At 41.4% G+C, this 26446-nt stretch overlaps 1 protein-coding gene across 3 annotated transcripts in view; it reads left to right on the top strand.

Moving 5' to 3' along the window:
* AFF3 (AF4/FMR2 family member 3) overlaps positions 1-26446 on the top strand; it is a 333013-nt gene that overhangs the window by 192545 nt on the left and 114022 nt on the right. For all 3 annotated transcript variants that reach the window (XM_038152924.1, XM_038152845.1, XM_038152760.1), the window contains 3 exons: positions 2537-2623; positions 8026-8062; positions 13767-13818. In XM_038152924.1, coding sequence (XP_038008852.1) covers positions 2537-2623; positions 8026-8062; positions 13767-13818 — 176 coding nt within the window. The remainder of the gene's footprint in view (positions 1-2536; positions 2624-8025; positions 8063-13766; positions 13819-26446) is intronic.

The raw sequence follows: 26446 nt of genomic DNA, 5'->3' as shown, positions 1-26446 counted from the left end.
AAATTATGTAGAAAGCTTTATTATATACCACAACTGAAAGTAAAAAAGAAGAGAAACTAGTTGGGGAAAAAATACCATTAAGGCTACTTTTCATTGAAGTGTGGATGAGAAATAATGTTGGAGAAAAGAAGAAATGAAAGATTTTGACATGTCAAAAAAAAAGGTCACCCTTATTTTTAATCAACCCTCTGGTCCTTTCCCTGGATGAAGGCATCATTGTCAGACTCGGGCAGGCAAGGTGGGAGGACAGAGCCCTGCTGCTGTAACAGATTGGTTCGTGCTGGCACAGAGCAGACTCCTCAGGAGACGTCTCCCTGAAGGTGACAGTGGGGTCACCAGTTGTGTAACCTGGAAGAACTGCTTCTTGAGCAAATGGCAATCACAAGCACTGAATAGAATATTTCACAAGCAGGATAACTTTAGGTCAAAGCCACCAGATGTTCCCAGTCTGGCTGCCCCCATTCTTCAATTGACAGAGATAACATAAAGCATTGCCCTTTGGAAGAAAGGGACACTTAGTCATTTCCATGTGTTCTTTTGGGCTCAGCACCTCAACTTGTAGGGAAAAAACACTTCAGTTGGGAACAGGGTTTTAGCAGTGGAAACACCTCTAGTCTATATATGCAACATCACATTTCTCACAAAATAAATGGCTCTCCAAGGGAAAAGCAAGAAAAGCAGGTGTAAAAGTGGTACTTTTTAAGATAACAGACTTAGGGTTAAATATCCACATTGCAAATCTCCTTTTTGTCAATTTATATTTTGTCAATTTATATTTTGTCAATTTATATATATTCATATACCTTTACTGTTGGAATATTCCTTAATACATAATTTCTTAATCTTTTGCAAACAGTAGCACATGGGCCAGATAATTGAGGCAAGCAGCAATCTGATTGCCTATGTTTTTTGCTGCCTGAGTTTTAAGAAGTTACTGTATATTAAAAATTGCTATATACTGTTATTGCTGGCACTTATCAGATAAGGAAGTCATAAGATGAATGATCTGCCTCAAAGAAGTGAAAAGCAAAGCAATTCTGATACTGAAACTGCAAGCCAGATGATGCTCTGATTAGAGGCATGCACATAGATTACAAAAGTATAATAAATCATGCAACTTTTTAGCCTCAAATAAAATAAAAGAATGCAATTTTTATTAGGAAATAAACTGTTTATCAAGAATGCTTTAAAGGTGACATTTATTGCTAATAAACTGTGTTGAAAGGGCTGGTCCTTTCATTGGCAGAACAGTCAGAGACTTTCCACTATGTAAAAAATGCAGCAGCTCAGTCCATGCCGGGTCAGGAAGCAGTTCTGTCAGCACTAATGAGGAATGGGCAAGAGACTCACACATACTTTTTTTTGAACAAGAACATTTCTTTTCTCTTTAAAAAGGAATGAGTCATGGAAATATAACTCCAGTATTATTTTGGGAGGTTGTGGATCTCTGCATGGCTCTTTGGAATATCACTGAGAAACAATTCCACAGACAGTTAATGGTAGCAAAACCCAGCAAAGCATCTGCAAGGCAGACTCTAGATAGCGTCAGCAATCCCCCTGCTTAAGGCAGGATGTTATTGGCTCTTCAGTTCTTCTAACATACAAGCCAGCTTTCAGGGTTGTCATGCTTGGCACTATTTTTCATATTAATTCTCTTAAGTTACTGTGTACCAAATACTGTGGCTGTTGGTGCTGACCATGTCAAAGAAACACATCCATCCCTTAAGGTCCTGCACTAGAGAGGAACAAACTTCTTGCCTGAAGTGTTTCATTTATCTCTTCCCAAAAGCTGCCTTGCTTTGGAGACCAATTCATTCAGAGTTGAATCATAACAGTATGGAGCGTGTGCCTACCTTCTAACAGAAGCTGTGTAAAGGATGACTACATAAAAGTCAGGTCAAGCTGCATCTGTCTTTTTGGTATGAAAAAATGTCCTTCAAGACAAAACAGGGAGGAGAAAAAAGATGGAGTGCAGCACCCCTCATCTGGGGCTTGCCACATGTCTGTGTCCTGCAAGGCACAACCACATTGGAGTTAGAAACTTACTCAACTCCTTCACAATGATAAAGGCAATTTTAGGAATTAACTGTTAGCAAGTGGTAAGCATTTACCATTCTGACCTTGCCTGTGAAATCTGTTTTGTGATTAGTCCACAGTGTGTACCCCATTACCTGGTCATGAACTGAAGTTCCTATTCCCGTCTACAAAAAAATGCACTTGTGGTAATCTCACAGCTTGAATACATTCTGTGATTAAAATGTATTTGCAGATTGTCTCAGAAAAATCAAACTTTTTGCACTTAAGATGTATTATCTATTCAGGAAAATGAGACAGTGCTTAGGAACTGCTCTCAAGAGTCTGTAAAAATCATTGTAGCTCATGTTTTGTCTAGATTATAAGAAAACTGGGCATTTCCTAGAAGCTGCAGTAACTTAAATATTCCACTGCCCAGGTACTCTTGCAACTGATATGCTCTCATTGTCTCCTTTTCTACTGACTTTCTAAATGCAGTTTGCTGAACAATATTGTTTTTCAGGAGATGACCCATTCATGGCCTCCACCACTGTCAGCTATTCACACACCAGGAAAGGCAGAACAAAGCAAGTTTCCCTTCCCAAACAAGGTAAGACAGTCAACATCATGTAGAAACATTCCTCCTGCACCTCACAATATGTCCTACACAAGCTCTAAGTGATTGAGGTCTCTGGGTTGAGGTTGACACCCTGGTGATGATCTTCTTCATGTGTGTGTGCCAGTATTCCCTGTCTTTCCCCTTCTTACAGCCTCAGCAGAGCTACACAGTCTGCATCCCTTGGCAGCAGAATTGAAGGTGGTGTGAGGGCCACAGGTGCCTCATGGCAAGGCAAAACCACAGGTGTCTCTGGTGGGATGTCCAGATGGGGTGGCTTCTGCTGAGGCTCCTGACTGATGCCTTAGGGCACAGACAGCAGTGGAAAGTCAGGGAGCTCCTCCTTGCATCCACTGCTCCTGCGTCATTTGGCTTCACTTCAGCTGAGATTTTGGTTGAAACCTTTGATGTTTGAGGAAGCCTTCACTAGTTGGGGAAGCCTTCACTGGCCTCTAATTGGGCCTGAGGACTGGCCATACATCTGCTGCCACCAGCCTGGCTTCAGAGGGGCAGCTTTGCTAGAGAGGCAGTCAGCCCAGTGCCGTGATGCCCAGAGGGGCCACAGGAGCATTTGCCACAGAAGGATTTGATCCCCAAGAGACCAAAGCCACTAGTCCTGCTGATGCTCCCTTAAAACCAGCCCCACTATTGGATATGTATCTGAGGAAGGATGCAGGGCAGCATGGTAAAGCTCATCAGCACAAGCTTGGGGAAACCACATTATTTATACATGGTAAGTCAGGAGGGAATGAAATCAGCTATCTTGTGCAAGAGCCAATAAATTTCACATTGTATCACCATATACTGTGTAGATGTCACAAGCATATTTCAGGCAGCGTTCAAGCTTGAAAGATGGTATTGATGCTGTTTATAGTCTTTCTCCTGTTAAAGAAAGCTCGTTTGGCAACTTTTAAGTCCATTCTGCAAAATTTAGTTCAGGGAATAATTATAACTACAAAGCCAAGAAAACTTCATTTGCCTACAGTAAAACAGCTTTTCTGTGGATGAGTGTCACGATTTTGAAGTATCGGGGTGTAAACCAAGACATCTCTGGCATGTTATGAAAGAAAAAGAAGGAAATAACTCACTATTTGCTTGTTGGAGGCAGACGACTGAAGATGGTTGGTGAGCTAGAGGCTTGTTGAGTGAGAGTAAGTCCTGTAGGAGAGAGGTGGATCAGCAACTTACAAGCAGATGAAGTGCCTGAGAGGGATGCCAAAGTGAGGTGGTGCTTGCAGTGCTGCATTTCCTGCCACAACTATCACCACACGATGTGTTTGCGTGGCACATGTGCAGATGTGCACGGGCAAGGCACCTGTCAGTGGGTCTGCGTGGCCATCATGAATCCACTTCCTCACAACTAAGAGTATTGTGATAAATATAGGAGTAGGAGAACCACAGAGCAGAGAGCAAAGATACATGAATAATGGTTGATATTGACTTTCTCATCTTCTCTCTGCCTGTTCATCCATCTCTCTGGGAAATTTTCTCTTATTTTGAATTGCAGAGCCATTTCAGAGATCTACCATTCATTTTTAAAGATCTTTTTCACGACGGTTTCCTTTTCTCTTGCCAAAGTAGAGTTTCCATTTTTTTTAAGCTTAGGATGGACAGGATTTCATCTAGTAATATATGAGCATACTTTTGTTCATATAATAACATCACAACTGTATTGTGGCCTGGGTGGTCTGCATGGCCACAAATCAGAGTGCTTCGTGTGTGATGGGAAAGAAGTACCTGAAAAAACTCACTGGAGTCCTGGAACAATCCTGTTTACTTGTCATAGATTATATTAATTTTAGACACCACTTCTAGTTAAAATTTTTTTGAAATATTTAAAAGCTACTCTGTTGCTTAATCAGTACTCTGTACAGTTACAGACTTTGGAAAGGATCTGCTTTTCAGGCTCCAAAATGCAAAAAATGGTTTCCTAATTTTTGAAACAAGTGTTTTCAAAATTTCATAAGCTAGCTATTGCTTTTCACAAAGCATGGTGTAAAATCTTTATTGGACCTCATAGAGAATGTCTCCAAAGCTCTTGGAAAGCTTTCCCACAGGTAAACTACATAGCTTTCCCTATTTTTTAAAGCCTGAGGGTGACACCAAACTTTTGTGGATTGCACATTATTCAGACAAATGGGTCTGTCAGTTAAGTAGTGACCAAGGCCAATAAAGAGAGTGAAAGGCCAAAATCAGGGCAACAGCTTCATTTTCTAGTTCCAAGTCATGCACAGTGACATGACTTCCTTTTCAGTCTAACGGGCAGTGTTGAGACATCAGTTCAATCCATTTGTAAAGACTCTTCCAGCAAGAGAAGCAAGTAGGCTGCATCCACTTTTAACAGAAAACAGTTCCCAAACATAAAAAAACTCATCATTTTGGGAATGGGTAAAAGAGAAGCTTGTCAGGCTCCTGCCCTGTTACAAGGATGCAAATCATAACTACTTTTCTGTCCGTAAAAACTGAGTGTCAGCATCATTAGTTCGCATTCACGCCACGCTGCTTTTAACCTGCAATTCAAGTAATTAGCGATCTGACAGCTTGAAACTTGAGATTTATTAATTAGGCTATTAAAATTGCAAAGGCCACAGCAACTATAGCTAAAGTGGTTTTGGAATCAGTCTAGTAAAAAAAGCTAAATATCTGAGATTAATATATCACAAATGTAACGGAATTCCACATTTGGAACTGCACATGTGGATGTACCAATCAGGATAACTAAATGCTCATTTGATGGAGGGGATGGATGTGCATATACTGTACTTCTACATGAAATCAGGCCTCATTAGCATGGGAGGTTTGGATTGATTCCCAAGAATGGGAGGAGAGTCTGGGTCAGGTTTGACACGTGTGGTAGTGCCCAGCAGGTTTCCAAGTACTATGCTGCCAGAGGAGTACCACTAGAGACCTGTCCTTTATGTAATGGAGGGCAAAAAGTTCCATTTCATCCTTAACTTTGAATTTTCTTTCTCTCTGGCATTAATTTATACTCTTGAATTTACTAGGAAGGGGCAATGACAGTCTCTTTATTTCTTGTTTTTCAAAGCTTAAGGATAATTGATTGAATGTGTGATGTGACAGGCTGTGTGTGCTTTCCTTTCTCCTATCTCTGCCACACTTTATTATGTACAAATGATCAGGCATTTCTTGATTTTTTTTAATTTAAAACATCTTAATAAATAAACTTTAAATAACTAATTAAATTTGTAACTAAGAGCTCACTTGATGCTTGTGTGGATGAGCTTTCATGTTCAAGCATTAACTCTCTTGTGCAGGAAAAAATGCTGTTAATTCTGCTGCCTGCTTTGCTCCCTTTCTTCATTTTTACTGTGATTTCTTGTCTTGATAGTTTGACCAGGTGTTTGATTTCTGGTTATGTATATGTGATATTATGGGATCAGCCATCATTTTGTTATTTGAGAATTAATTTAGCCACTCCAGGAGAACTGGTTTCTTGTCATAAAGCTATTGGGTGATTATTCTCAGCAGATGCTAAGTTATCATAGTGATGTTGTTCTTTACAAGTGCAATTCATTTGCTTTTTCCTTTCTTGTTGATTTTAACAAGCTGGAGGAAATACGCCGGACAATAATCTTCAGAAATGAAGGCTTCATCTTTTTTTAAAGTTACATTCTTTTTTTTCTCCATTAGTGGGAACATTCTGTATTTCTCTGTGAGGTATTTTTACTAGCCTTTGGCAGAGGCAAGAACTGTACTCAGCAGTTAAAGGGGAAGATGCATTCTTCCTGAGGTTAATGAAAAGGTAAAAGAGTCAGCAAGATCCTCGTTTATAAGTTTCAAACACTTTTACAAATACGAATACAAATTTTCCCTCAAAATTACTGTATTTCCCTGAACTTCACCAGGTACATAAATTCTCTGTTTTGGGAACTGAACAAGCTCTAAAAGCCTGCTTTTATTGGGAGTGGGGCTGGCTACAAGAATAGCATTTAAATTCAAGTGTACATACCACTACATCACTACTGCAAGCTGATCTTGACTTTTTAAGATTATATTCAGTCACTAGAAAAAAACAGGCTTTAATGTCTCTCCATCAGAAACATCCACAAAAAAGCTGATGCAATTTGTCAAAAGTACACAATTTCAGATTACTGAGAAATTGTTCTTGGCATGTGAAACATGGTACAGATCTTTTCATATTGCAGTAGATGGTGAAAACTCTTGGGGCTTGCCCAAAAATCTGACGTCTCACATTACAGGTATGTAGGACGGAAGTAAGTTGCAGATGTGTATAATGGTAGTAAAATTACAGATCAAATCCATGCCGTCTGGACAGAGCAAAATGTGCAGATCGAGGGGTTCTGATCAGCTGAGCCCTCAAGATGCCAGGGCCTGCTGTCCAGCTAGCCTCTCTTTAGAGGGCCCCCAAAGCTCTTGGGTCCCCAAGCCCCTGAGGAATTCTCCTGAGTGACTTAGCAGCACAATATCAGCCCAACCAAGTGAGAGCATCCTCGACTCTCTGGGGATCTGCAGTTCCTCTCCCCATGAGCTCTGTGTTTGACTCATCCCTCTGCCTCTGTGGATCAGGGATCTGGTGCAGCACCTGGTTCCTCACTGAAAAGACCACATGTGTTCCTGTGGGTGCCTGGCCTCTCTGAGCAGCCTGAACTGCAGCTCTAGCTGCAGCATGGATATGAGGTGGTATTCCTGTGTGTGTCTGGGTTATTCAGAAGCAGAGTTACATACGGGATACTTTTCCTGCTGCCATCCATGGCAAAGTATTATTTTTTCCCTTGATTTAATTTTCTTTTGGTTATGGCTTATATTTGTATTTATAGATTTTTTTTTTTAAAATATATATTTTATGAATGCAAACAAGTTCTGTGAGTAAAACATAGTAAGGTAACATTTGCACTTAAGGGAAAAGTGGTCTGATTTATTGCACCACATTCACAGATATTGCTGTTGTCATACAAGGTCGACCTTGTAATCTCAGGGAACCAGAACCAGTATTTTCATTCTCTGATGCTGTCAATGTCAACATGTGAGAAGAAAAGACCAGCTGTGCTACTACCTCAGGAATCCAATGGTCCATGAAACAATATTGGCCTTCCCTCTGTCTTCTCATCTGAACTTGTAGAAGATAATAGACGAGTTTTGGCTGATCAATACATGAATAGTGAGCAGGAGAGTCATAATAGCTGTACAAGGAATTGCACCATTAAGGGGTTGTTGTGAAATAAGTTTACAAGCCTAATAATTAATGGATTTTCCAATAAATATTTGACTTATTCTTGTAAATGAAAATTACTTTGAAACCAAATGAACAATCATCAGTGCTGTTTGTACTGTTAAGATTATGTCCAATAAGTATCGCAGCAAAAAAAAATGCTGAAAAAATAATACACCTTCCCTTGTTTCTGTTATTACTGTAGGAGTCACAGCAGGGATCTACAGGACACAGCAATACAAGTAAGTACCAACTCCTTTTCTGGCTTCATTGGGTGGAGGGATAGACAATGACTTAGAAGCGGCTGATGAAGGACGGGGTCAGTGGAAGACTGGCACAGCACAAAGCCTCAGCAGGCAGTACTCAGCTATGGACAGATATGGAGAACTGAACTGAAGAGTGACCATCAAAACGTCAGCTCTTTTGGTGGCCTGGGAAGAATAAAACGTTTTCATTTCACTATGGCTATTCCATTATGTAAATGACAAAGACTGAAAGAACAAAAGAGTGGATTTTTTGAAAAGCCAAAAAAGAGCTGACCTACTTGCACAGTCAGATCCAGACTGCCAGAAAATTGTGCAAGAAGACTTGTAATCATTTATCAGTGGTGTATTTTGTGGCCATTGCACAGTAATAAGCTGCATAAATCTTGCCAAACTAACACTAGGTATCATTTCAAAGACCCTGTGGCCGTGGGTCTTTTTGGCTAGCGGTGTGGGTAGGGGAGTGATGGGTGCTTGTGTGGCTCCTGCTCAGGGCTTTCCTGTGGACTCCAGTTTACAAGTCAAGGTACAGATCAGTAGCACTTTTCTTACATTTAACTATGGTAAAAAACTTAACATCTGTATTGAACAGGAAGATTGAATTGTTCTGCGAAACAAAATATTAATCCTCTCCCTTGACACCTCTGATGGTTGTTGATGTTTTCTTGCATATTAAAAATACATGATTCTACCCTGCTTTCCACATAAAATTATCACAAGCAGAAGAATTATTTTGCTAGCTTCCTGACCTGTCAGCCAACACAAAGCCCAGTTTGCAAATTGCAGGGCTGTGACTGAAGATGAAAAATGCCCTGAGCTTGTAGATAGGGCTTTGAAAGGGTCTGGTCACCCACTGTGTGAGGGAAAAGACATCCCGAGAGACAAGGCTGGGAGATGCAGGCTTTTAAAATGGTGTGGCTCTTCACTGGGGAAAGGTCAGCATGAGGAAGACAATCTTGTGAAGAAACATGCAGTGGTGTCACTTAATTGCTGGCATTGGTTTGATATTGCTGCAAGTACCAGCACTAAGGAAATAATAAAAGGCAGAGGGTATGAGGTTCTGTCAGGAAATAATGAATACAGTAATGAGAGAAAGAAGCACAAAAGAACCATAATAGAGAGGGCTATGCAAACACAGGCAGAGGCACAAGCATGACAAACACACTGGCTGAGCTGAGGGTTGTGCAGTGACATCAGAGGCCACAGTATTTGGCCAGCTTTGGTCCTAGCTGAGTATTTCCTTCTTCCAACACTTGAATAAAATAATTGTTCTGCAGATTTAATGAAACCTGCATTCCTGTGTATTACAAAATTGTTCCCATGACCTTACAGCTTTTCCCTGCTTCTTACTCCTGTGCTCCCCACTTCACTTCCTATTCTCCCATCCCTCCTACACTCCCATACTCCACTTCATTCATCCTGCTCAGTAAAATCTGCAGCTGGGCAGAAGTTACACTTGGTACTGCCTAGCTGATGGCAACCAAATGGAAGAACATCTGGACCCATGCAGAATTATTTTCTTCATTGGTGGCAAAAGTTAGGGTCACTGTTAAATGCCCAGACATGTTTCCTAACATCACAGAGAGTCTGACTACCTCTGAGAGCCTTATCCATGAGAATTCCTGTTGAAGTGCTGGAATAAGCTATCAGATAAAACACAGTTAGAATGAGATATAGACTTTACCAGTCATGTATGTCAAACTCAAGAGAAGTTTGGGAAAAAATTATTCAGATGTGTGGTGTGTTGACCCTGACTGGACACCATGTGCCTGCCAAAGCTGCTCTATTACTCTCCTGGGTGCAGGAGGGAAAATACAACAAAAGAATCATGGGTGGAGATGAAAACAAGAAGATAGCACTCACCAGTTACTGTCATGGGCAAAACAGACTCAACTTGAGAAAATAAATTTAACTTATTGCTAATGAAATCAAAGTAGGACAATGAGAAAAAAAAAAACCAAAAAACCACAGACTTTAAAAGCACCTTCTCCTCACCCACCTCTTCATCCTGGGCTCAACTTCACTCCCAAATTCTCTACCTCCTCCCCACGAGCAGTGCAGGGGACCAAGGAATGGGGGCTGCAGTCAGGTAATCAAATCACACCTTGTCTCTGACCCTCCTTCCTCCTCAGGGAGGGGACTCCTCACACTCTTCCCTGCTCTGGTGGCTCCTCCCACAGGACACAGTCCTTCATTAACTTCTCATGAGCCCTTTCCACAGGCTTTGCTTCCATAAACTGCTCCAGCATGGGTCTCTCCTCCACAGGATGGAGTCCTTCAGGGACAGGCTGCTCCAGCATGGGTCCCACACAGGGTCGCAGGTTCTGCCAGCAAACCTACTCCATTGTGGGCTCCTCTCTGCATGATCCACAGGTCCTGCCAGGAAGTGTTAGCAAATTACTCTGTGAGAAAGAGCTCTAATGGTCAATGTATTGTGTTATCCAAGTGCACATCTTCAGAGTCCAAATTAGCTGTTTTTTCCCATTGCACCCTGACTTCTTTGGAGTGGCTCTTGAGCCTGTCATTTGCAGTGGTTTTACTGCAGCTGCCAACATTGTCTTTCTCATGGATAGCATTTGCATTTCTGTCATCCTTCCCCCATCAGGAAATCAAAGCATTTAAAAACTCATAATGGCTGAAATCATACCACTCCATCACAATAAATATCATTTATCCCTGTTACCCAGAAAGGGAAAATTAATCTGGTTGAGTGATTCACCAAAATTCCAACTAAGAGGAGAAAACTCCTTTTCTGGCCACCCACTATTCAACAGGGGAAATCCTACAAAAGTTCATTTTAAATTTATTTTGAAATTGGAGAAATCTGGACACATCTTCTGCTTGTATCTAAAAAGGTTGGGTAAGAAGTTGCATGAGATGAGGCAGAAGCTAGCAAAGACCTCCCAGTTCTGTGGCTAAGGATCTGTGGACTGACTGTGTGTTTTCTGCATACACCCACTGACACACACCTGTTTCAGGAGACATACTCAGTGTTTAGCATCTGAAACAAAGTGTGATAACAGCCACCCCATAGCAAGGTGGGTAGCATGTTTGTTCCAAAAAGGCTAAGAAAAACAATGGTTCACACAAATTTGCCCATAAGAAGCAGTCAATACTAGAGAAGATTTAGCAGTTCAGCAAATGCCAGCCTCCCTCAATGGTACCTGCATGCATTTGACAGGTTACATGAAAAAATCAAAATCAAATCTTAATTTGGCCACGAGTGAGTGTTAAAAAGCCAAGTTATTGTAACAGGTAATTACCTTTTACATACCCTTATCCAAAAATATTATCTGTACCATATCTGTGACATTCAACTATGCTTAGGCTATACGCATTTGTAAAATTTCTACATTTCAGTCAAGTGAGAATGAAGTTGATAAGAACTGATAAAGCATTAATGGCCAGATTTTCTACTCTGATAGGCTGTACTGATGCATTTCTACCATCTGTACAGGCTCTGTCCTTCCTCTCCACACAGAAGTATGTTAAGTGACAATTAGCATAAAAGCAGCTACAAATGCTTACAGTAGGGTAATCCATTAATATCTAGTTTGGCTAAATCACAGACATTCTGTTTCCTCACAGTACGTATGCTGTTTCCCTTGTTGCTGCATTAACATACATTGCTGAAAGTAGAACCAATGTGAACTCTGCTGGCAAAGCACTCAGGAATCCATATTCCCTCTCACACTCAAACAAACCAGTGTTCGTGGTAATAATTCATCACTTAGAAAAGACCCAAGTTACAAATAGAAAATCTTTGAATATATGCCAACTGTTACTGTTGGTTTCTTGTTCCAAATTACCATAATGCAGATGAGCTCCAGGGCTCCAGGCTCCGGAAGGCTGACAAACGTATATTGTAGCAACAGCTTCCTAGCCAGGGAGTTCACCATCTGGATACATTTTCTGAGGTCTCTGCTGAAAGTGAAGGGTGACCTAGAGACTATGGAGTGGATGTGTTCCATCCTGTGTGGATGCCCTGCTCATGCCTAAATTTTAGGTGGCTTTAGCTGTCCTCTTATAGTGAATGCTGAGCTTCCCTAGAGGTCCCTTAAGGCATTGGTGGTTTTGAAGTCGTCCAGAGTTTTCCCCATCCTGTTCAGTAAAGTTCAGGCACCTCAGATGGATAGACACAACCCCTACCAGAGGAGAGGATGACATCTAAAAGCACTGTGTCAAGGTGTTTGAGATACCCAGAACTTCCACTAGAAGTCAGCTACCTCCAGAAGGTCACTGTCTAGAGTGTCCTTCAGCTTCCTTCTGTACAGCAGTGGAAGAACACTGGTAGCAGAATTCTGGCTCTTCTGAAGGCAACAGCAAGTTTTCCAGAGGTGCCCTTACAGCTGCTGTTCTGTGGAAACTGAGGGTGAGGTCTTTGTCAGCAGCAAACGGATGATGTGCAATGCTCATGTGCATAGACTAGGTATCCTACACCCACTCAACTCAACGAGCTGCACATCAGGCAACACCAAAAAACAGCCTGGCCAAAATAAGAATTTCTCAGGTTTTTTTCAGGAAGAATAGGTCGATTTTGGCTTAACACAGCTCATTATAGGGTAATGGAGAAAAACACATCCATCAGTAAACCAGTCACATTCAACCTCTGTGCCTCCTTGTCTGCTAGGCAACATAAACTCATGTGTAGACAGCTATTAGCATCCAGCGACACACAAGAGCAGCAGCATCTGCACACTCACTGGGCCCAGAATTCAAGTTCAAGGTGATTCAAGTGGAGTAGCATACCCTCTAAATCCATGGTAGAGTTACACAGAAATCTTACATTGGAGTGCAGCTCTCTCAGGTTACTCAGAGAACATTAATTACAGCAAACATCAGCCTTACTGGTTTTTGGCAGGCAGTAGAAAGGAGGGAGAAGGACTGTGCCTGACTCAGCAGAAGCAGCACCACCTCACCTGCCAGCAGCCTGCCTCCCACTGTCTGTGCTATGTAACTAAGTTGTGTTGGGCAGATACATTATTTTGGACCCAGGATGGGGATCATCACAAGCTAGCATACCAGGACTCACTTGGTTCGAAAGGAAATGTGAAGAGGCATCCCTTGGGCCTCTGGTGCTTCCCAAGCATTTGGGTACTTGGCTTCTCCTGGCATTGAGTGCCTAAGCCAAACATAGCAAAGAAGGCTTCCCCAGCCCCCACCTACAGAAGCTAAAGATCAAACCTTAATGTGTCAAAATGAATGGGAACCAAAATATCCACTGACAGAACTGTGTCCTGATCAATGCTTTGCTGTCCCCTGCTGATGCTGTTTTGCTTTGTATGAAATAATTACTGTTCCTGGAGCAGAGTTCTGGAGCAAGTACGTGTTGTATGGAGTGCACTCAACAGCAGAGCTGTAGGGCCCTAGAGAAATCCTTTCCATTGCTCCAGGGTCTGCTCTCCCTGGTAAAGCCTGTGTTCTCCAAGCACCTCCTCTTGTGGAGTTCCTCTGCCTACATTTCTGGAGCACTTGTCAGTGAGGAGAAAAGTCAAGTCAGGATTGACTCCCTGCTTGCAAATGCTCCAGCAGTGCCCCTGCAGCCCTGTGGTTGCCTCCACAGCTGTCTGTGTGTGTGGCAGGAGCAGTCAGTGTTAGTAATGAATAAAGCATTGATGTGTCACATCTGAGCAGTTTTCATACTGACCCATTTCTGATGTCATTTTCTTCTTCTCTTTTAAAGGGAAAAGCGATGTAGAGCCAAAGACCCCAGAGAAAAGCGCAACCCATACATCGTAAGTCACATTTGCGTTTAAGATTGGAGAAGGCAGCTGTGTTTTTATCAGACTTGTTGGGCAAAATAGAATTTGTTTGTTTTCATTAAGATAAAGCTCTTTCACTGATGCTTTTCGTAAAACGGCTTTTTAGATAATGACTAAACATTAATTATTCCTAGAACTTCTGCATGCTAGTAAGTCAGCAATATTTGCAAGTGAAATGGCTCCATATCACACTGAATAGATATGAGATTATTTTTGTGGGTGTGCAAGGCTGGCCTTTAGAACCATACTTCAGCATTACCTTAATGCAGCTGGAGTTTGTCACACTTGCTAAAAAACATCATGTCACATATGCCTTTGATGTACTGATGTAATTTTAAAAGACTGCAGTCTGCAGCTTCACCTCTGAATTACTTGAAATCCAATTACAGTTATCTCTGGTCTCTCACGATTTTGTTGATGTTTTTGAATTAACAAAAGAAGTCAAGAAATAGATAGGAACAGGCACTTGTAATATATCAGTGTTCACCTTCACTTTAGTGCAACAATAGAAGCTTTTACCATTTTTTTACTCTACTATACAAAAGACTGAATTGTTTTGCCAGCATCAACCAGTCTATGAAACAGATGGGCTGCAAGTTAAAAAAATTTTAAAATAGCATGAGTCTTCCAAACTAAGCGAGATAAGTGAATTCTTTTAATAACTACCAGGCAGGAGCATTATGAATTTCTGCAAAATCATTCACCTTTTTAATCCCAATTGAGAGAGAGAAGTTCTTGTAACAGTCAGTCATGTGAGTTTTAGAGTGCATCTGGCCCATAATTTATGTTTTCTGATTCCTGTTATTTAAATTCAGAGCATTATATCATGTAAATCTCACAAGGTGTCACCATTTGTTACATGGCCAAAAGTAGTCACAGAAGGAGGTACAATAACAGTGATTTATTGTGGGACGTTTTGATTTCTGCTGCAAATACGCATTAAAAATCTTCTGGAAATTAATCTGGGAAAAGATTTGACACGGTGTAAGAAATGGCTTGTCCTGCAGATTGTGTTGTGGAATGTAATTATAGTATGCAAGCACATTTAGGCAAACTTATTAAATGAATTAAGCATTAGCAACCTTATGCCTTCTGATAGCATGATTGCTGGGAACGTTTAATAGAATGATTTCAATAATTATCATTTTTAAAAATAATATTGCAATAAAGGCCAAAAGAAGAAGGGTTTTAATGCCATCTGGAGGTATTTTGGAGAAATGAACACGTTTATTTTTACGGATATTTAGCAATATGTAAAACATAAGCCATCCTCTGCAGGGTTTTTTCTAGTTAGTATTTTATTGATGAGGAATGTTCTTTTCTTCTTCATTGGATTAAAATCCTGTAAGATTTCTGAACCACAACAGTGGTATCTCTGAACCCAAAATACGGGTTCAGAGGTACACCCCAGTATGGTTATGGGTTGGATTTGAGACTACATACTGGGTGATATCGTGTGTCAGAATCTGGTTAGGTGTGAAAGGTTCCTTGACTAATAGGAGGTCTTGGTACCTTCTGAAACTGTGCTGTCTACTAGATACAGTATATTTCTAATGCTTATCTTTAAATTATTACTATATTCTAAGGCTACCCCACAGCATACATTGGTTCCCAGAAAATTTTTTTAGAGGCAGAAACAACTTGTTACTGTTGATAAATTACTGCATTCAGGAACCAGAGTCCCCTCTAGTTAGGAAAATTCCATAGCAATGGAGGCAGGAAAAAAAAGACAACATGAGAAGAAGGGAGCCAACAAGTGTTGTGTCAAAAGAGAAGAAAGAAAGTTAGAGGGATGCAGTTAAGAAGTTGGAAAAGGAATTGCAAACATCAAGTTTTCAGAAAGAGATAAAAAACTGGGAACAGTAGAAGAGAAAACCAGAGATCAGAAACTGAAGACAAGTAAAAGCCATTAGCAAACTAAAGACGTACATGTTACTCAACAGAGGGCTGGATCTGTGAGTGTTAGTGAAGGAAAGTAACTCACACTGATATGTAGGCACGCACCAATGCCCCAGTTCTCTTTGTGCTACCCTTCTGTTGGCCTTTCCTAGGTTTCTTCTCTTTTCCACCATCTTCTAGGACAGCTTTTTATGCCTGATATCTCAAACAGTCACAAATACAGAATTCCTCTGCTCTTTTGGGGCTGCAGCAACTCACACCTGTGCACACGATGCACAGCCAGGAGAACCTGCAGTGCACACCTGCACATGAACGTGTGAGCCTGTGTGCCTGGTCTCTCCACAGATGGATGTTCTCTCCCTGATGCACCTGGAGAAGACCATGCCTGGGCAAGAGCTCCAGCAGTGCCCAGCTGGAAGCCTCCGGGGTGTGCAAGGGGCAGGAATGCTGCCAGGAGTTCCTGTGGGTAAAAAGGCTGTACCCTCTTGGAAGGTGTCACTCCTCTCAGAGTGTCGAAGGAGCCCAGCTGGCATCTCCAGGCAGGGGTGCTAAAAAGGAGCAACATTGATGTAGGAGAGAGATGGCACATTCAGGCCTGACATGGAGAAACTGTGGATGCACCTCACTGTGAATCAGTGTTTCCCAGTGAAACAGGAACAAACAGCAACAAAAAAACCTCCCCCAAAGACATGTTTGCCTAGAGGAAAACTACAGAAAAGATAGGGAGGATTAAATTAATGTTTTTCTCTTGAAAATGTCTTTTTTATTTTCCTCAGGCATCTTACAAGCCTCACACTCTAGCCAAGCTTATATGATTCAATGGCAGTTAATTCATCCCCGGTGCAGATATACTACCTCCATCCAAACATTATTTATGCAGCTTCAAAGGACAGGTTGATTACCCTCCTGAATCAGGCAGTGAGGCATTTGTGAACCAAACATTAACATGACATCTCCCCTCAAGATAACCCTCGTGCCTTGCCCAGTGGGCTCCAGGTCCTCAAAAACAAACATAACCCTGAGACCCGGAGCCCCAGGACCAGAGGTGCTCTCTGTAACCTCCAAGAGTACACAAACTGAGAGTGCAGAATGCATAGTGCTCTGTTCACAGGCTTTGGGTACAGGAATCATTTGGAACAGCATTATGCATACAGGCTTTTCCTGTATGTCTGACTCCCTAGATAGACTCATTACGACATAGCTCTCCACTGGTAATAATATTAAACATTAAAAAAATAGTAGGCATTAGATGAAGCATATTAATTGATGCAGCATCCTAATGAGGCAGATGAATAAGGGCAGTATTGCAATGCTAAGGATAACGGAGATGGATTTAGGAGAATAAGACTGATGGAAAACTGGGAAGGAAATCTAAGCAGAGCTGTATCGTTTTGCACAATATTCCTGTGGCTTCCACTGCCTTGGCATTCACAATACTCACCTGAGCTGGCACTAAAGAATTGCAATAAAAGGTGCAAACAATATAGAAGTGTTAAGCTGTCTGGAGTCTTCCCCAGTTGATTCATGTTCCTTGTAATTGAATGCTTTTAAAGCCATGAGCATTCTCTATTTGAAGGGGTTTTGTTGTCATTGTACTCAATATATATAGCTCTCTATGGGTCATATGGTTATAGCTTTGCTGAGCATTTCCAAACTTTTAGGACTGATCAGAAATATCTAGTGATGTTTTGTTCTTTTGGTTTTGTGATCAGAGGGTCAATTTTCAAGGGTCAGAAAACTTTCACAAATTTTATTTGAAATATCTGATTTTTATTAAAATTCTTTCTCCTCCCGTGTTTTTACCACCAGAGTCTGGAGAGCTGCATTAAGACATGGGTATGAATGAAGGAAGAGTGGTCTTTGGTTCTTTGATATTTGCAGTTACACGATTTTAGTTTTTCTTTGACAGATCTGTGGGTCCTTTCAGTAAGCCTCAGATTGTTGTCATTGAAACTTTGAATTTTATAAAACTTCTGTGGAAGGCAAAGTGATTCCAACCAGTGCACATGTTTCAGAGGACCTTGCAGGGCCACAGAAACGCCTCCCTGAGCCAGGGATCAGGGGTCTTCCATCTTCCCAGGTGCAAAATATGACAATAATTTAAAAATGGCACAGATATACAAAGCGCCCAGCGTGAGTCCTGCTCTTAGGATGACTTTCGATGTACTGTCTGTTGTGATGTTCTTCAGTACCTTTGTGTTTGTAAATGATTTCCAGTTCAGACTACCCAAGGTTAATCATGCCTGACTGTGATTCACTGCTATGCATTTACCTCGACATTTCTAGTGCACTTACTTAATGATATCAGGGCTAGCAACTAGATACCTCAGTGCTGTCTCTTTATTAACCCTCCCACAATTGTTTTCATGCTGAGCTGCTCCAGATCTTTCCCTCCCTTTTTACAAGAGAATTAACAAAGATTGAGGGAGGCTTTTATAATTTATGGCAGTTGTGCAGGTTTTGTCCTTTGCTAATACTCTCTGAGAATCACAGTGATCACAGTGTGTCTGTGTATCTGTGTGTCTGTGTGTTGGCTTGTTTGCTTTTGCCAGGCAGAAATAGATGTTGGCTCTGTTCCCTCCCTGTGCTGGTCCCCAGCATCACATGCAGAATGGTTTGCTCAGGGGATCTTCATTAACAGCACTGAAGTCAGCAGCTTCTAAGCTGCCCATTTGCAGACATTAATGCTACAGTTTCTTGCCCATCCCACACCTGCTCATCATTCTCACCACCTTGATTCTCCTTCAGGAAGGAAACATCATGTTGGAGCAACATCACTGCTGTTCTTGCTTGATGTGACATGTTTGTATTGGCACAAGCATCTCATGTTGCGATGCATCTTTCTTCCTCTCTTGTCGTGCCCCTTGTATCTTCAGAGTGGCTTACAGGTAGTTATTCAACAGCTAAAATCACCTGCTGGTTTCCCCCTTCTGCAATGGGAAGACTGAGGCAGAGGGGTTACAAGGTGCCTGCAGAGAACAGGGAATACCAGTCTCAAATACAGACAATCAGTTTGAGCAAGTGCTGCCAGCTCACCATCCAGCACTTAGCCCTCAGGGAGCTTGTCCTCTCACATCTGCCTGACATGGGCTCTTGACCTCATGTCTCTCAGGCAACAACTGCAACCTAATGGGACACTGGGAGCTGGAAGAGTAGCCTTAATCTCACCTCACTTCACTGAAAGCGCTGGTGCAAGTTATTTTAAGTTAACCTTGGGCTTTTCCTCAGCTAAAATACTTAGACCACCATGAAGACTATCTCATTAATATTTGTACAAAGTATTGAAAAATGTAATGTCCTGTAGAAAAAGCTGAGGATTACTCACCCAGAACAGTAAAGGAAATGAGTAGTAGTTTAAGTTTTCAAAGACAGACGGGGGTAGTAAATGGTAAATGTCCTGAGGAGTGCCACATGTAGGGAGAAAGGGAGAGCAGAAGCTGCTGCCTTTCCCAGTGCCTGCAGACCTGGTGATCAGTGGCAGCTCCTGCCCCATCACCATTCTCCCATCCTCTCCCCAGAGTTTCAGTCTTGGGACAAGGGTCTCACAGTTTAAATTAGAAGGATTTGGCTTTAGTCTTGCTGAAGTGGAGGGAGAGATGGCAAATAGAGAAGGGACAAAGCATACAAACTGTGGAGGAAAAAACCCTCCAGCGGTACATCTTCAATATCCTTCTCTTTGTTTGCCAAAAGGACCATGATGGATCAAGTCAATTGAACCAGAAAATAGCTAACAGATGGGCCTGGAGGACAATGGAAGGGGTGAAATCCATGCTAGTGAGGAAGCTGGTTCCAAAAAAATGGGCTGCACACACTTTTATGGGATATAATCCACTTTTCAGCTTTCCGATTAAGATACTGGGGCAACTTTCTAATCTCTCACAGCTCAGCTTGTGGGCGTTTTAGATGGCAAGGACATCTGCAGCAGACACATCAGCCAGTGATTTGGTGAAAACTCTTTTAGTAACTCCACAGGCTCTATCCAGGGCTGTCCTGGGGCATATCAGTCTGCTCATGAGCCACAGATGCCCCTGCTTTGCTGAGGAGCACAGCTTCCAAAGGATGGTAGCCAATATGAAGTAGCACCCTTTGTGACAATTTTTAATTTTTTTAAAAACCTTTAATATGTCAATGGCTTTTAATATATATCTGTGATGTTTCTGAGAGAAGTCATGCAGTCCATGAAAAAAAAAAAAAGAAAGAAAGAAAACAACCCCTCACTATGATGAATGAAGGCAGTGTTTTTCAGAGTGATGGAGGTCTTTAAAACTGCAGAAGTGAAAGTCTGGTGTTTATCCATGAACTAAGTCTCTGGCAGAAGAAGAAGGCTGGTTTCATTGCACTATTCCACCTGTTTACTTGAGCCTCAGCTTGCAGAGCTAACCCCTACCACTGCCAGATTCTCATTCTGCTCAGCCAGTCCAGCAAGGGCAGCTAAAATTTTAAAACCCCCTCCTCAGCTCTCAAATTTCCATGAAAAAGTTCCTCTTTTCTGCCCTCTTCCCTGAAATATTACCCTTAGTCCATGTACAGAGTGTTTCTCTGTGTGTTAAATATATAGACTGTTAAAAATGTAATTCTACCGTAACTTCCCACTCCCAAAAATGAAGTGATTTCACCTGTGGGATGCATCAGAGTCACTGTGGTATTGTCACAAAGCTGATGTGAACCTTTCCTGCCAATTCCTAACCTTTTCTGAGCACAGATTTTTTAAGTTTACAGATCACAATGCTGCTGATAGTTCACAAAAAAAAACCCTATTGTAAGTTAATACCAAGAAGTCTATTTTCTTCAAATGCTATAAAGACATTTTCGTGGAAGACATTTGCTCACACACATCTTGACTGAATCTTTAAGGTCTACGAAGTTAAGGAGAAAGAATAAATTTGTATTACTGGTCATTTTTTCGCCGTGTAAAAAATATAGACACACAGTAGTCAAAGTTGATATAAATAAAAATAATCTTTTAAGAGCACCTAAAATCATAAAAAGATCTCAAAAACATGATCTCCCTGAAAGAAGATGAGTTGGAGCTGATTTTTTGGGTTCAGAAAGAAAACATATGGAAACCCAATCTGACCTTAATTGCAGCTGTGGTTTTCCTGGGGCAGAATTGAGCTTCTGTTGATTTCAAGTCAGACCAAAAAAAGCATTATCTGAGATACCAACAAAAATGGGGGTAGGTGAATGCTAAATAAAAGTGCTACTGAGGTCTGGAGAAGTTTTGTTTGACTTAGATGGGGTGAGATAGGGCTTTCACTGTCCTATTTTTAAATGCTATCCCTCTCTTTTACCAGATATAACAAATAGCTTGCATTTACCACCCTTATGGCTCAATGCAGAGTTTTATTTATAAAGTATCCTTGATACAGACCCTCTTATGTAGCACCTTCACCTTTAATATCTACCTGTACTCTGCACACTGTAGGGAAAAATAATTAGTTGCAGGAAGCTGCCCTCATTTTGATGCCACCCTTGGCTCAAAGCTGAAGGGAAAAGTGGTTTTATGCAAGAGAAACCTTCACTCCAAAACAGCAGCTTTTGTCCCATTGGAAAACTTATTATGCAGAGCATTATTTCTAATTTTACACCAAGTCAAAAAATGCTTCTGTATCACCAGTGTTCATTAAATGCCATTTAAAGTAAAGCTGACCAACTTACCTGGACAAAATATCATGATGCTTGAGGAAATGTTTTCCTGTGTTACACTGAAAGCATATTTTTCTTTTAGGGACTGTTTTCCTTGGACTTGTAATTTGTAAAGGACTAATTAGGAATTTTGTATGTGTTATGTATTAGCTCAGAATACAGTGTTTAAAGAGGGGTTGCCAGGAAAATCAGGAGATGCAGGTACCTGGGAAGAAGTCAGTTTCGTTGGTAATGCCTCCAAGAAGGCAGACACCACCGACCCCACGCTGTATTTTTTCTCTGAAGAAAATGATAAATGGAAGCTCAGCGTCTCGCACGTTGGAGTCGCGGTGTGCGTGGTGGTGGTTTTTTGCTGGGCTAAAATTCCTGGTTGCCAGGGTAACACATTTTGGAAATTCTCTACCCTGGGCGAAAGCTGCTGCAACTTGAAACCCGCCGTAGCTGATGCTTGGCAGGGGCACCACCGCTGCTGTGCGTGGGGGGCTGCTGGCTTTGCCCAGGGAAACAAAACAAAACGGGTCCAAAGGAAGAGAAGAGTGATTGGGAGCGTCCGATACTTCCAGACTTCCAGGATGTCATAACCTGATTATTTTCTCCACACCGTGTCAGCCAAAGATGGGGGGGTTGCCTCATCTCAGGGCTGAATTGCTGGGTGATGGGAGAGGAGAGGTGTGTGTGTGTGCCTGGAGGGTGGGGAGAGGAGGAGGGTGAGAGGGGAGGAAAGAGAGATACAGGGTTCTGGCCACCTGCCAAGAAAAATAACTAACATTTTGCAAAATCCTAAGACTGAGGTCATAGTATGGAAAAAGTCTGTTTCACAGACTCTTGAGCCTGAATACAGGCCAAGTTTTTTAGGGTTTTTTTCCCCCCTAAATGCAGGCATCCTATTAACATTTGAACACTAAAGCTCGTCCAGGAATGGAAAGATTTTGGTATCTGAAGTGCCTTAGTTTTATACTTTGTTGGTAGACAGATACAATTTTTTAATAACAAGAAAGTGAGATTTTGAATCAGAAGCTCCCTCATTTTCCTGCTAACTTATTTTATGACTATGAAGAACAAATTAAAGGAATCTAAAGAAGCGCCTGTTTCTCCCACAGAGTGACCAACTCGAAAAAAAGAGACATTTCAAGCTTGGTGGACAACTTTTTATTTGCCATGCAAAATACAAAAAGATACTGAAACCTGAAATGATGATGAATTTTCCTGTGTGGAAAAGTCTGACTGTTCAGCCATGAATAGCTATGATTTTTTTAAACCTTTATAGTGGCAGGCTGGCAGTTTCATGACAAATTACTTTTCATACCTAACTAAACAAATTATTGAAGTTCTTCTGCCTTAATCTTTGGATTTGGATTAAAAGTCAGAGTGTGGATATTTTTTAACTGGGGAAAAATAACCCTTTGGATTTGTTAGGATGTTATTGCAAGCAAGTTTTCTGGTCTTTGATTTGCTAAGCTACAACTGGAGTCTGCCTTCCTCAGGGTAAGAATATTTCCACATTATCATTTCACCTGTGGTATTTTAAGAGGGAGAATATTATATCTCAGCGTGTATCTTGGCTTTGTGCATTCTGTTCTTTGTTTAGCATGCAGACAAGCTTCATCTCCCAAAAGAGATGTGGAATATATTTATCGGCAGTTTTAGAACTGATGATAGATTTGACAAGCAAGCAGGGTGACACACTGAAGCTATCAAAGCTGCAGATGAATCAGGACAAAGGTTTGGATGAGGTATATTGTTCCTGAGATTCAAAAGGATTATACTTACTGATCATTCCAAAATCAGGGCAACTGTACCACCGACTTACAAAGATAAAAGCTAAGTTTTTCCAAAGGAAAAAAAAAAAAACCAAAAAACAACCACATGGTTTGATTGGCCCACAGACCTTTTATGGGAAAATAGTGCAATTACAGCTGGCATTTCTGCATGCTGATTTTTATTAGTTTCGTAAGATATTTTGTCAGGATTCATTTGTGCTGATTCCCCCTTTCATGGCGTAAACTGTAAGCAATTGTCGGTAGAGAGAAGGAGTCTCTCGACATATTCCTTCAGAGACACACTCCAGGAGGTGTGATAAATCAGGTGTACTAAATTAGAACTGATCTGTTACCTGATAATCATGTGAACTTACTGTATATTTAATTGTATTAGAATTTAGTGCAATTATGGGTAAAAATCCTGTACATTCACCATCAGCTTTCCTACTATCAAAGCAAAGCAGACAAATCAGCACAAATAATATCTTTAAAGTATTTAACAGCACAATACAGACAAAGAATGAGCAAATTACCCTTTTGTACCTGGCTTGATGACCAATTTTTGTGGCATTTAAGTGGGCATAGAGGGGGCCTTCTGTTCTGAAGTCCCTCAGGGAGATGAGGCAGGCACCCAGATGTGTGACCTGTCTTGATGTAGTTCTGATGAAGGCCAAATACAGCAAAAGGCAAGGAAAAGGTCTGGGGCTGGGAACCCCAGAACATCACAGAACATACCCTCAAAACCAGTTTGTCGTTACTCTGGTCTATACTGGTTTTAACTTTCAGTCTTAAGAAACAATTCAGGTCCCTGTTCATGTAAAATCCATGTTTTCCTTATAACATACAAAAATGTGATATGAGGCACAAACTTTAATATTTTAATAACTGTAAGCAACCAAAATTTCTATGTACTTCTATGAATGAAGCCTTTTGCCAACTGTTAAAAAAAAATTTGGAGTTTCCTCTGTCACATGGGAAGATTTTGATCTCATAAATAATTACAGACAAGCATGATGCCTTTTAGCAGGACTTCTTTCAGTATTATTGTTTGAAAGACCAAGAATTCCTGTGAGTACCTAGGTTGCTGCTTGTGCTGTGCTGCCCATCTCCAGTTCAGTTAAAAAGCATTTCCCCGAGAGCAGCCTCGGTAAAACAGGATGACTTGCATGTGCAGAAAAAAGGGCTTGCTACAAAGTGACTGCACATGGAATGAGCAGGGGGGGGAAAAAAAAGAGGTACCCGTGTTTGTCAGAGTGGAGGTCTGCTTCTCCTGCACACGCCTCACAGCTGCCATCAGCACCCTGAGCATTGTCCCGCAGCTCAGCAATCCCAGCACGGCTCCGGTGCGCGAGCGGTCCAGCTCCGAGGCCAGGAAATGCACAGCCAACTTAGGATGGATGTCCTGTCCTCTCCTGAAGAGTTTTACTCTTGCAGGCTTTGTATTCAGGAGAAGGAAACCTCTCCCTGAGCCTTTTGTGTGGATTTCATTACTGTCTAGGAGTGGCTGGCTGATGCCACTCTTCAGCAGGCGAGCTCTTGTGAGGAGCCCCGCTGCACCCACAGCAGCATCCTGTGACTGATGCTGAGCAGGCAGGAGTCAGGGACCAAATTGCCAGCTCTGAAGCCTGGGAGGCAATGGAATAAAAGAGAGAAGGGGGAAGATCACAGGTATGGTAACAGAAGACTTGTCATCCAGGATTTTAGGGGTTTCATTACTATATGTAACACGTAAGACTAAACAAATATAAAGACATACATAATACATAAACAGTGAGAGGTGGGCAGAAAGCTGAATGCTAAAGTTAGGATTTGTAGAAGGACCTATAATACTGATATTATTCCAAATTTGTATATATTTCCCTCAGACAAAAGTAGGTGGATTACTTAATAACCATCATCTCCAGGCATTGTGAAAAGATTATATAAAGTAACAGGGCTCCTTTTAAAATTATTTTGATTTATCTTTATCTAACAGAAATGGCCAAGTATCTCTTTAGCATGATCCCATTTGGCTCAATGACATTGCAGAGCTATGAATTCAGTATGAGAAGAACAACTCTTTCTATGCACTGCAGAACATAAAAGCTTGGGTGCCTAGCTGCAAAGCAAATACCTCCTGCTCAAGCCGCTTATGTTTTTCTACTTGAGAGAAATTAAAATCTCATCTTATTTCTTTGCATGCTCTTGTCATCCACTCAGATTTTTATTCAAATAAATCTCTGGTTCTTTTCAAAGAATGTCTTCTGTATGAGTTGCATTAGCTTTAAGGACTCACCAAGAGCAGCATGGTCCAGGCTGACACTCTCCCATCAGAGAAGGAACTGTATGAATCTTATCCTACAATTCTGCAGCTCAGTTAATTAAGTATTTGATGTCCTAAGAAGCTGCTGCCTCCCAAAGCCAAGGAGAGGAAGCTGCCAGACCCCGTTTCCATCTTTGGCCACCAGACACAGTGACGTTCAGAGACTTTCTACCCATCACACCATGTTACACAACTCTTCCCCTCTCCCCAGCCCAGAGTGTTAATGAAATCAAGCAGCGTGAAAAATTAACCCCACTGTTGTCATAATACAGCTGGGCAATGTGTGGCCTCATTTGCTGCAGCAGGAGATAATGTGTTTGATGCGTTGGTAGTGTGGCATTGTGAATGGGGCAGAGGGGAACCCAGTAGAACAAACCTGGGGAACAGCCCCAAAACCCTACTCACTCTCCAGGTATCCTTGGGCATCTTAGGCCCAATGCAAACTATGATTTCTTTCTGATTTCTCTTTCCCTGCCTTGTTACTTGCTGTCCATCCTTTGCCATCCACCCCTTCTACTTCTTTCCCTTCATTTTCTTCCTTGCTGCAACCTCTCTGCTGTTTCCCTACCATCACATTCCTGGTTTTGTCAGGATTCATCACCTGCAGCCTCATTTCTTATTGTTTTTCACCTGTGTGGGCCCTCCCATTTTCTATTTCTTCCTTACAAAACATGTCTCCATGTCTCCTGAAAAACAGAAAAGAAATAAAGAGATGTATGTAACAAGGGATACAAAAAATACACCCACAGTAGCTCAGATTTCTGGATTAGTGCATATCATCATTTGCCTCCTTTCTCCCTTGATTTTTCCATCATGTCATCTCTGTTTAATGGTAAAGACTGACTTTTAACTCTTTTGTCAGGTGCTAGGTATTGCCCCAATCTTCCTCTAGGGCACATGGTTTTTCATTACTTCTCTTTTAAGAATCACACAAGAAAAAGAAAATAAAAAGAGAGAGAGAGAGAGATTAATATGGAGAAAAGTTTTACTTAGC

This window comes from Motacilla alba, chromosome 1 (genome assembly GCF_015832195.1).
Source record: "Motacilla alba alba isolate MOTALB_02 chromosome 1, Motacilla_alba_V1.0_pri, whole genome shotgun sequence".
In the NCBI taxonomy this organism is placed as follows: Eukaryota; Metazoa; Chordata; class Aves; order Passeriformes; family Motacillidae; genus Motacilla; species Motacilla alba.
Note: the sequence above shows the minus strand (reverse complement) of the source record. Positions and strands in the feature narration are given on the sequence as shown.